General features: G+C 41.1%; 1 protein-coding gene across 1 annotated transcript in view; it reads right to left on the minus strand.

Moving 5' to 3' along the window:
• Nucleotides 1–13,150, minus strand: part of slc27a6 (solute carrier family 27 member 6) — a 38,595-nt gene that overhangs the window by 9,556 nt on the left and 15,889 nt on the right. Inside the window, exons 5-6 of the mRNA XM_024381460.2 lie at nucleotides 10,094–10,288; nucleotides 418–508 (exon numbers count right to left, since the gene is read on the minus strand). Coding sequence (XP_024237228.1) covers nucleotides 418–508; nucleotides 10,094–10,288 — 286 coding nt within the window. The remainder of the gene's footprint in view (nucleotides 1–417; nucleotides 509–10,093; nucleotides 10,289–13,150) is intronic.

The following is a 13,150-nucleotide window of genomic DNA, read 5'->3' on the forward strand; positions in this document are numbered from 1 at the left end:
ATGTTTGTTTCTACAACAGCGGCAAACCAATTTCCCCATTATGGGATAATAAAATCTATGATTGTAAATTGGAGTACAATTCAGTATACAACTGTGAGCAACCAATAAAAACAGTACTACTAATACTACAACACCACCAACAACAACGTGTACTAATACTACAACACCACCAACAACAACAACAATGTGTACTAATACTACAACACCACCAACAACAACGTGTACTAATACTACAACACCACCAACAACAACGTGTACTAATACTACAACACCACCAACAACAACGTGTACTAATACTACAACACCACCAACAACAACAACGTGTACTAATACTACAACACCACCAACAACAACGTGTACTAATACTACAACACCACCAACAACAACGTGTACTACTACTACTATTTGAGTTATTACCCTTGTTAACGTGTTGACAGAAGCCCTGGCTGTTCCTGACTGGCTCATCTCGTACCATGTCATACCTTACCAGGTCATACTTGAAGAGGAGCTGCAAGAAAGGAAAAACATACAAAGGACTACATTATAATTCATTTGAGTTGTGGGCAATAGGGCATTAGTAAGATATATATCTGTATTTAAGCCATTAAGCAAAGGGTCTCTGGTCACATGACATCATGCATTCAACCTATTAGGGTTTGTTCTAAACAACATTAAAATTACTTCACCAATGGATAGAGCCGCTTGCTATGGAGTGGGCAAGCTATGAACCTGCATCGGACAGACAAGTGTAGTGTAGGGTGCGAGATGCGACAAATTTTGCAGGTGAGGAGAGCGCTGGGCATCTCTTTGTTATGACATGTGTTATCGGAATTAGACCCACAGAAATATACCTACGGAGGAACGGCTCTATGAAGATGTTTGATCTTCAGAGACTTGGCTTACCTAACGTTGGACCAGAGCTACCTAACGTTGGACCAGAGCTACCTAACGTTGGACCAGAGCTACCTAACGTTGGACCAGAGCTAGCCCAGTTCCATTACATTACACATAATGCCACCTAGAGTTTGAGTGCAGGACCAGAGTTAGCTAACTAGCTAGCTAACTAACAAGCTCGTGTGTGCAGAGCGACACCAGAAATCAAATTAAAACACGTCTTACCTTTTTGTAATGAATAAATCCAATGTGAAACGTGAAAACTGCAGTTTCCTTACCTAGCATTGAAAAGGTTAATTCATTGTTCTCTAAAAATCTCTGAATCAGGCCTGTAACATTAGTAGCTACAGTAGACTATGCATGCTTCAGGGGCAGGGGAAGGTAGCGCACACACACACACACACACACGTCCAACTGCCATGTAGGTAGTCACTGGAATACGTTTGAGTGACAGTGAGGGCTTTACATAAATGCTTTGTTGCAGTTTTTTTTATGAGACTGGGGGGAAAAAATGCCCTGGAATGTACCCCAACCATGCTCATAAAATAACGATTCTGTTCCAGAACAGTATAGATCACCTTCATTCGTAGTTCTGGTTCTGTTCTTTGGAAGAAAAAGGAAAAATGTTTTTGTCCTGTTTCCTGAACTGTTCCCTGAACAGGTTCCAACCCCTGGTTGAAAACATTCCTTCCGTACATCATTACTGTATAGGCCGTTGCACAAGGAAATTTCTATAGAAAGTCAGTATTCTTGAGAAATAATGTATGTGTTGTGGGAGCGCACATTCCCACCTAACAGCTAAAAAATGTTTTTTTTTAAATCGTCACAAAAGGTATCAAATGCTCCCTTTCTTTCGATTTGTTCAATAGTTCTACAAAATCTGATTTAATCAAGTATCTTCCTGTTGTTGCAATGCCCTCTGCAATACTGCACTTCTGTTTTTGATGCACATATGCACAAAAAAAAACACCCACACAATGAATACCTTTCACTCCAGGGAATCTGTACACACACACACACACACACACACACACACACAGGCATGTTAGTTTCTTAAAACCACTCTCACACACACACACACCTTTTCACACACACCACTCTCACACACACACACACACACACACACACACACACACACACACACACCTCCAGGCATGTTAGTTTCTTAAGCATTGAAAACTACTCTCACACACACACACCACTCTCTCTCACACACACACCTCCAGGCATGTTAGTTTCTTAAGCATTGAAAACTACTCTCACACACACACACACACCTTTTCACACACACACACACACACACACACACACACACACACACACACACACACACCTCCAGGCATGTTAGTTTCTTAAACATTGAAAACCACTCTCACACACACACACCTTTTCACACACACCACTCACACACACACACACACACACCTCCAGGCATGTTAGTTTCTTAAGCATTGAAAACTACTCACACACACACCTTTTCACACACACCACTCTCTCTCACACACACACACACACACACACACCTCCAGGCATGTTAGTTTCTTAAGCATTGAAAACTACTCTCACACACACACACACCTTTTCACACACACACACACACACACACACACACACACACACACACACACACCTCCAGGCATGTTAGTTTCTTAAACATTGAAAACCATTCTCACACACACACACCTTTTCACACACACCACTCTCACACACAATTCCTTCACATCACCCCTATTGCAATGTGTAGCCTAGGGTATCACATATGTGGATTAACCCATTGCATAACCTCTCCCCTGACTCAAATCCATAAACTCCTTTGGTTATCAACAACAACAACACACTATGTCAGTGTAACGCAATGAATACTGCACATTTTTTGAGCTTTCCAATAAATGTTTTCCAGTACTGTTAGTTAATTTAAATGGAAAGATTGGGTCTGGCACACAAAGCTACACTGTGTAGGTTTAGCAAAACAGGTTGGACTCTGCGACTTCCTTTTAGAGAAAACTCAAAACCAGACATTCATTCTCAGAAGGCAGCAGCATCCCAAATGTCACCCTAATTCCCTACATAGCGCACTACTTTTGACCAGGGCCCATAGGAAAGTCTGAGGGATCAGTAAGCACAGAAATAGTAATTGAAACAAGCAGATTAAACGTGAATAAATGGGTAATACTTTCAGGGTAACACGTTATGCTGATGTACTGTTTATGAATGCATTACTTATGGGTTATGAATGCGTTAAAGTCCCTATGTAGGTACCCTTCTAATAAAAGGCTATGCATTAAAAATGTCACTTAAAATTTAAAGAAGAAGACATTCCTCAGTCACACAAGGGAGGATAAACAAAACTGTCAGCAAAGCTAACATGTCACTTCTACTCTCGCTCCCCGGCGCTCAACGTTGCAAGTTCACGAACCGTTACGCACACCTGCCACTATCATTACGCGCACCTGCCGCTATCGTTACGCGCACCTGCCGCTATCCTTACGCGCACCTGCCGCTATCATCACGCACACCTGCCGCTATCATTACGCGCACCTGCAGCTATCATTACGCGCACCTGCACTTCATGAGACTCACCTGGACTCCATAATCTTTCTGATTTCCTCCCCTATATCTGTCGACCCCTTTGGTTCTTTCCCCAGGTGTTATTAATTCTGTGTTTCATGTCCGTACGCTACTCGTGTTTCTTGTTTTGTTCCATGTTTCATTCATTATTAAATTCACTCCCTGTACTTTCTTTCTGACTCCTAGTGTACTCATTACACATCATTGTCTGTTTTGCAAATTACACCCTTTTCCTTACCTAGTCCACTCCTTTTCTCACGGCCTACAGGGCTCTGGTCAAAAGTAGTGCACTATATAGGGAATAGGGTGCCATTTGGGGGACACACCTCGTTTACATGTGTACTTACCTGAATTTAGACAAGATTGTACCAAGAAATAAAAAGCTGAAATGTCTCAAGTCATTAAGTTTTCAACCTCCTTTTTTATGGCAAGCTTAAATAAGTTTAGGAGAATACTTATTGACAAGACATTCCTGCTTTATTTTTAATACATTTGTAAAAAAACAACAACATCTAAACACATAATTCCACATTATAGGGTATTGTGTATAGGCCAGTGACAAAAACAAATCTAAATGTAATAAGTCATTCATGTGGGTGTGAATACTTCCTGAAGGTAATCTATATGTGCATTTGAACGGTGTATGGTAGTAGGTGCCAGACGCACCGTTTTTTTGTTTCAAGAACTACAACATTGCTGGGTTTTTCACTTTCAACAGTTTCCTGTGTGTATCTAGAATGGTCCACCACCCCAAGGACATCCAGCCAACTTGACACAACTGTGGGAGGGCATTGGAGTCAACGTGGGCCAGCATCCCTGTGGAACGCTTGACACCTTGTAGAGTCCCATGCCCCGAAGAATTGAGGCTGTTCTGAGGGCATAAAGGGGTACAACTTAATATTAGGAAGGTGTTCTTAATGTTTTGTACACGCAGTGTATATACACAGGGTTTGTCTTCATATGAGATTTACAATTCTAATAATTGCCAATTAAATACTATATTGTCTTCTGGTTAGAATGCAAATCAGAATAATATGATGAAATATGATAACATACTGAATGCAAGATAACCAAAGGACCAGGGCAGTAACAATATCTTCTATAGTTATAAATGGAGGTATATCAAATTCACTTCAACATCCACAAATCAATCCCGACGGACGCCAAATACCCTGCAACAGAATTATAGATACTAGACTAACTACAGCATTCACAAGCTGTTTGATAAAAATCACAATCTTGTTTTGTAAACTTAAAAAGGTTTTGTAGGTTGGTTTCTGGGTCAAGAGGCTTGAGTAGTGAGACCAGCCTAAGAATAGTTCATTTGAGATTAAGGTAAGATTAATCCTAAGTACTCTTACCCCACTCTACTAGTGCTTATAATGACAGATGTACAGAGTGTGTATATATATATATATATATAATGACAGATATATATATATACACACAGATGTACAGAGTATATATATATATAATGAGATGTACAGAGTATATATATATAATGAGATGAGATATATATATACACTCTGTACATACTCTGTACATCATTTCGTGTTGGCATACAGCCCTTACTATGTCAATGTGCAGGAGGGTACTTCAGCTGCCATGTTGTTTAAATCAGAGTATGTCAGAAAGTATGTTCCCGATTCTGGTGGCGTAGTCGGCTGAGCATTGTCCTACTAAGCATAGGATTCTGGTGGCGTAGTCGGCTGAGCATTGGCCTACTAAGCATAGGATTGTCGGTTCAATCCTTGCTCTGGCCACCAACCCCCTCCTGACTTCTCAATAATAATTAGGTTCCCCACCGCCACACACAAGAAGTTACACAAACTGAACATGTGCAAGGTGCGACATAAATATTCCAATTGAAAGAGCAAAAACTATGTAGGAGACTAGGAGTAGCTAGTACAGTAGCTATACAGTACTGCTCAATTCAACTTGCATTGAATCTAAATGCGTATAGGAGATTCCTTTCTCGTCTCTGCAACATGACATTCAAACTCCAGCACTCTGCACCATTGATCTCCTCTCATCTCCCTATAGGTTTTCTTTGTCACCTCAAATGCCCCCTGAGATGTAACAGTGATTACAATGCCTACCTAATGCAGCATTACTTAACCTATTCTTTATCAAGCTGGCTAGTCTAAGAACACCCAGGTGAAGTCAGGTAGCCATGTTCTTTTTTTATTAAGTACATTAAAAAATGATATGTAACTTTTTGTGGGACCCAACCAAATTCACGTAGAATCTGAATTATAGATCTGTCATTCTCATTGAAAGCAAGTCTAAGAAGAGGTAGATCTGTTCTATTTCTATGCTTCCCGTTCATAAGTTTTGTTTTTGCGTCAATGATTCCCTACACAATGACTGCTCGTTTCGTCACATAAACAGGAATTAGGCAAACTATTAGAATTTCTGCAACCAGGAAATGTTGTCGCGATTTCTGTACCTTTAAGTCCTTGTCTACCCAGAGATCTGCGTTATGAGGACTTCAGTGGACTCAATGACCAGTAAAGATGGGCAGTGCTAGTTAATCTGTGTTACGTGTCGTAACCATTGTTATGTGATCTTTAATGGTTTAAAACAGTGATATATAAGTCTATTCCTTGAGGGCTGCAGTGGTCTCTTGGTTTTCATGCTTTCGAATAAATCAAGTTACAGAAAGGCTTGAGAATCAATTTACCTGGTTTGGTTTGAAATAATTTAATTATTTGCAGACAGTGAAATAACAATACCCTCAAATACCAGAATGGTCCATCCTTCCTACTTCGAAGGAACCCCTGATCCTCAGCTAAACTAACATTGATTGTATTAATTAAATGCAGTTCAATTCAATCATGTCGTCAGTGATTACCTTGAAGGAAGGCTTTTCTATTTGTATTTGAACTGAGCCCATGTTTCAGACAATACCGACTCCGCTCTCTCTCTCTCCCTCTCTACAGTGTGGAGGGGAGAGAGCATTAAGGGCGCTTAGGGAGAAGTCAGGGATGTTTTAAACTAATATGGCTCACCTCAGAGTAAACCCAGTAATCTTTGATCCTTGTTGGATGAGTGCCAGAAGCACAGCACACATTGACACAGATAGTGTGACTGTGGCGTGTCTGACACAGATACAGACAACAGACCAAAGAACAACAGACCAAAGATACACACACCACACACACACACACAAAAAAGTGCCTTCTGGAAGTATTCAGACCCCTTGATTTCTTTCACATTTTATCTTATTCTAAAATTAAGGAAGAAATCCTCAGCAATCTACCGTACTCACAATACCCCATAATGACAAAGTGAAAACAGGTTTAGACATTTCTGCAAATGTATTAAAAATAAAATCTTTGCTAAGAGACTTGACATTGAGCTCAGGTGGATCCGGTTTCCATTGATCATCTTTGAGATGTTTCTACAACTTGATTAGAGTCCACCTGTGGTAAATTCAATTGACTGGACATGATTTGGAAAGGCACACACCTGTCTATATAAGGTCCCACAGTTGACAGTGCATGTCGGGGCAAAAACCAAGCCATGAGGTCGAAGGAATTGTCCATAGAGCTCTGAGACAGGATTGTGTCGAGGCACAGATCTGGGGAAGGGTACCAAAATATTTCTGCATCAATGAAGGTCCCCAAGAGCACAGTGGCCTCCATTCTTAAATGAAAGAAGTTTGGAACCACCAAGACTCTTCCTAGAGCTGGCCACCCAGCCAAACTGAGCAAATGGGGGATAAGGGCCTTGGTCAGGGAGGTGACCAAGAACCCGATGGTCTGTCTGACAGAGTGCTCTAGAGTTCCTCTGTGGAGATGGGAGAACCTTCCAGAAGGACAGCCATCTCCACAGCACTCTACCAATCAGGCCTTTATGGTAGAGTGGCGAGATGGAAGCCCCTCCTTTGTAAAAGGTACATGACAGCCCGCTCAGAGTTACCCGAAAGGCACCAAAAGGACTCTGACCATGAGAAAATATTCTCTGGTCTGATGAAACCAATCTTGAACCCTTTGGCCTGAATGCCAAGCATCAAGGCTGGAGGAAACCTGTCACCATCCCCACGGTGAAGCATGGTGGTGGCAGCATCATGTCATGGGCATGTTTTTCAGTGGCAGGGACTGGGAGACCAGTCAGGATCGAGGCAAAGAAGATTGGAGCAAAGTACAGAGATCCATGTTGAAAACCTCCTCCAGAGCGCTCAGGAACTCAGACTGGGGTGAAAGTTCACCTTCCAACAGGACAATGACCCTAAGCACAGCACACAGCCACTCAACGCATGAGTGGCTTCGGGACAAGTCTCTGAATGTCCTTGAGTTGCCCAGCCAGAGCCCAGGCTCGAACCCAATAAAAACATCTCTGGAGAGACCTGAAAATATCTGGGCAACAACACTACCCATCCAGCCTGACAGAGCTTGAGAGGATCTGCAGAGAAGAATGGGAGAAACTCCCCAAATTCAGATGTGCCAAGCTTGTAGCGTCATACCCAAGAAGACTTGAGGCTGTAAATGCTGCCAAAGGTACTTCAACACACAATAATTATGTACGTCATTGATTTTTTAAATATATCTTAATAAATTAGCAAAAATATCTTTGCCTTGTCATTATACGGTATTGTGATGTCAATATGGGGTATTGTGTGTAGATTGATGAGAAAAAAACTATTTAATCCATTTTAGAATAAGGCTGTAATGTAAAAAAGTCAAGGGGTCTGAATACTTTCTACACACACACACACACACTTTTCATTATAGTCCTGGACAAACACCTCAGACACCTCATTGAGGGCCTGATTACTGAACAAGTAGATTTTTAAAAATGTTTTATTATTTATTTATTTAACTAGGCAAGTCAGTTAAGAACAAATTCATATTTTACAATGATGGCCCACCCCGACCAAACCCTAACCTGGACAACGCTGGGCCAATTGTGCACCTCCCTATGGGACTCTCGATCACGGCCGGTTGTGATACAGCCTGGAATCGAACCAGGGTCTGTAGGGACGCCTCTAGCACAGATGCAAGACTTGAGTTGGGAAACACTGCGCTACATAATGTGTGCTGTTGGGGTTACTGGAGGGCTGGAGTTGGGAAACACTGCCCTACATAATGTGTACTGTTGGGGTTACTGGAGGACTGGGAAACACTGCCCTACATAATGTGTACTGTTGGGGTTACTGGAGGACTGGAGTTGGGAAACACTGCCCTACATAATGTGTACTGTTGGGGTTACTGGAGGACTGGGAAACACTGCCCTACATAATGTGTACTGTTGGGGTTACTGGAGGACTGGGAAACACTGCCCTACATAATGTGTACTGTTGGGGTTACTGGAGGACTGGGAAACACTGCCCTACATAATGTGTACTGTTGGGGTTACTGGAGGACTGGGAAACACTGCCCTACATAATGTGTACTGTTGGGGTTACTGGAGGACTGGGAAACACTGCCCTACATAATGTGTACTGTTGGGGTTACTGGAGGACTGGGAAACACTGCCCTACATAATGTGTACTGTTGGGGTTACTGGAGGACTGGGAAACACTGCCCTACATAATGTGTACTGTTGGGGTTACTGGAGGACTGGAGTTGGGAAACACTGCCCTACATATTGTGTACTGTTGGGGTTACTGGAGGACTGGAGTTGGGAAAACCTGATTTAAGACACAGCCCATCATTGAAATTGCTAAGAGGACAAATGAACTTTTAAAAATGAATTTCAAATTTAGAGACTACTCTAATATTCTGGATCCAATGTTCAGTCAAGGCCAGTAATAATTACTTAGAACAATTAAATATATAATTTTAAAAATGAACTTTCTTTATTAATGTTATATGATCTCTCTGTGTCTGAGTAAGTGAGTTCCTACTAGGATGAATTCCATTGCATTCAATGCCCTTGTTCGGGCTTCAGTTAGTGTGAAACCTTGAATCCAGCGGCAGTCTGTTTGTCCTATCATGTCAACTCATCACTCATTGTCGTTGCCAAATGTTTGGCTTCACAGTAAGCAATGGAGTTTGGAAGAGCATAACTGGGACCATTGTATCGCAAATCAGCAGGTTGGGCTTATCTTTCAAATTGTAACCAAAATCAGAAATGACAATTTACGATGCACAAGACAACAGTAGACACACACTAACAGATATTCCGTCAGGATATCAAGGGGGTTGCCATGTTGGGCTTGATAACTTACACTGCAGGCCACATTAACAAAAGCCACAATTGGTTTTCCATATGACCCCATTGGGTTGCCAAGTTGGGTATATTAACATAAACGTGAGACATTGGCCTGAGTCAGTGGCTGGTGAAAAACAGACTAAGGGCTGGTTTCCCAGACACAGATGAAGCCTAGTCCAGAACTAAATGAGATTTTCCATTGTAAGAGTTTTTTCCCTCCAGGACTAGCCTTAGTACGTGTCTGGAAACATGCCCCTAATGGGGGCCGATGTTGGGCATGATACAATCAGTGTTTCCCCTAAGATCTTTTTCAACAGCAGTGGTGCGCTGCTGCAAAAAGCATAAAGGGGAAACACTGATCAAATACATAGTTTGTCCAGAATTAATTTGTTCCAACTTAAGCCAGCTTTAAAATTTCCATACAATGGGTTGCCAGGTTGGCGGAAAAAATAAATAAATTGTAACCTATCACCTTGTAGAAAAAGTTGGAGCGGCCCACTGCTCCGATCTTGCCGATGTGGTTCATGAAACACAGGTTGCCCTCTGTGGAGCCGTAGAGCTCGCACATGCGGATCTCGCCGAAACGTCGGTGGAACTCCCGCCACACGTCCTGCCGGAGCCCGTTTCCCACACCCATGTGCACCTTGTGCTTCTTCTCCCCCTCGGCCTGATGGGAAATGGAGTCAACAGCATGTTAGATACAAGCAGAGCACTCCTCCATTTAAAACTGACAAGTGTAAATAATATAGCATGGTTGACAATAATATACAGTATATGGCTCAGTTGTTAGAGAATGGTGCTTGTTCGATTCCCAGAGGACCAGTATGAAAAATGTATGCACTCACTACTGTAAGGATAAGACCGTCTGCTAAATGACTGAAATGTATATATATATATATATATATATCAAATGTTATTGGTTACCATACACGTGTTTAGCAGATGTTATTGGTCACATACACGTGGTTATCAGATGTTATTGCGGGTGTAGCAAAATGCTTGTGTTTCTAGCTCCGACAGTACAGTAATATATAACAAGTAATATCTAACAATTTCACAACACATACCCAATACACAAATATCTAAGTAAATGTAATTAAGACTATCCACATATGGATGAGCGATTCAGAGCAGCAAAAACTGAGTAGGATAGTATAGAATACTGTATGTACAGTTGACGTCAGAAGGTTACATACACAGTAGCCAAATACATTTAAACTCAGTTGTTCACAATTCCTGACATTTAATCCTAGTAAACATCCCCTGTCTTAGGTCAGTTAGTATCACCACTTTATTTTAAGAATGTGAAATGTCAGAATAATAGTAGAGAGAACGATTTATTTAAGCTTTTATTTCCATGATGATAAGCAAAGAGCCACAAGGTTTTAAGGTAGGCCTTGAAATATATCCAGAGGTACACCTCCTATTGACTCAAATGAAGTCAATTAGCCTTTCAGAAGCTTCTAAAGCCATGACATAATTTTATGGGATTTTCCAAGCTATTTAAAGTCAACTTAATGTATGTAAACTTCTGACCCACTGGAATTGTGATTCAGTGAATTAATTATAAGTGGAATAATCTGTCTGTAAACAATTGTTGGAAAAATGACTTGTGTCATGCACAAAGTAGATGTCCTAACCGACTTGCCAAAACTATAGTTTGTTAACAAGGAATTTGTGGAGTGGTTGAAAAACAAGTTTTAATGACTCCAACCTAAGTGTATGTAAACTTCCAGCTTCAACTGTATGAGATGGGCAGTGAAAGTTATGCAAACATTATTAAAGTGGCCAGTGATTTCAAGTCTATGGATGCCAATCTAAGCCTTCTTGTAGAAATTGCCTGTGAATATGAAGAATAATGTTACAAAATGCTTTAGGAATATTCTCAATACTTGAAGTCATCAATGTGGGTTTTTATTTAGCCGTGGTCTGTATTCCTTATACTGGCTCAGTTTTTAATTGTTTCCAGTCTCCTCTGGGAAAAAGATTGTTTTAAACGAGGAAGTCTGAGATTAACTGGAGGGTAAATAAATGAAATAATACTGTGGAAACAAGTATTTCATTCAAGGAGGTCGGTTTTGGTGGGAAGAGAGCATGACTGAAATGGTTGAAAAAGACCAATGGCTCTGCGGTGAAGATTCCCCTATGTAGAGATTATAATTATTTACCTTTATTTAACTAGGCAAGTCAGTTAATTAAGAACAAATTCTTATTTACAATGACGGGCTACCTTCTAGGCAGAGTTGCAAAGAAAAAGCCATATCTCAGACTGGCTAATAAAAAGAAAAGATTAAGATGGGCAAAAGAACACAGACACTGGACAGAGGAACTTTTCCTAGAAGGCCAACATCCTGGAGTTGCCTTGTCGCGTTTTGCGGGTACTATTTAATGAAGCTGCCAGTTGAGGACTTGTGAGGTATATGTTTCTCAAACTAGACACTCTAATGTATTGTACTTGTCCTCTTGCTCAGTTGTGCACCGGGGCCTCCCACTCCTCTTTCTATTCTGGTTAGAGCCAGTTTGCACTGTTCTGTGAAGGGAGTAGTACACAGCGTTGTGCGAGATGTTCAGTTTCTTGGAAATTTCTCGCATGGAATTGCCTTAATTTCTCAGAACAAGAATAGACTGACGAGTTTCAGAAGAAAGGTCTTTGTTTCTGACCATTTTGAGCCTGTAATCGAACCCACAAATGCTGATGCTCCAGATACTCAACTAGTCTAAATAAGGTCAGTTGTATTGCATCTTTAATCAGCACAACAGTTTTCAGCTGTGCTAACATAATTGCAAAAGGGTTTTCTAATGATCAATTATCCTTTTAAAATTATAAACTTGGATTAGCTAACACAACGTGCCATTGGAACGTTGTAAAGCCATGACATAATTTTCTGGCCTATGTAGATATTTCATTTTTAAAAATCTGCCGTTTCCAGCTACAATAGTCATTCACAACATCTACACTTGATTTCTGCTCAATTTGATGTTGTTTTAATAGACAACAAAAAAAGGTTTTCTTTCAAAAACAAGGACATTTCTAAGTGACCCCAAACTTTTGAACGGTAGTCTATGTATGTACATTCTGAAGCTGGCTTTGTCAGTGCTTTTCTAGAAGAGACACCCCCCCACATCTGAGACATCCGCCCCATGTTTGCTCATCCACTCACACATTCTGTTTTCCAATAATTGCCGCCAGACTGGAGAAGCACAAGGACAGATTGAATAATATCATACTCGTCCATTCATGTGTGTTTGGACCCCTTACAATGGCAAAATAATGATGCCTGCTCTTAGCCCTGCCGTTCCATGCTTGAGCGTGCCTTGTGTGCTTTTTTTGTTTGTAGTTCATTTTCCTCTGTGCTGTTGTGAAATTGTAGTGAGATAGCGCTTTAGGTAACTATGGCCTCAAGGCCTGTGTGTACAGTATATACAGCCTGTTTGCATCAAGAGCACTTGTAATGAATGTTTGTGTGTGTGTGGATTCTTGCCTTGTGTGACAATGTGTGTGCGTACTGAATGTGTCAACTTTTGTCCA

Source organism: Oncorhynchus tshawytscha, linkage group LG20 (assembly GCF_018296145.1).
Source record: "Oncorhynchus tshawytscha isolate Ot180627B linkage group LG20, Otsh_v2.0, whole genome shotgun sequence".
Classification (NCBI taxonomy): domain Eukaryota; kingdom Metazoa; phylum Chordata; class Actinopteri; order Salmoniformes; family Salmonidae; genus Oncorhynchus; species Oncorhynchus tshawytscha.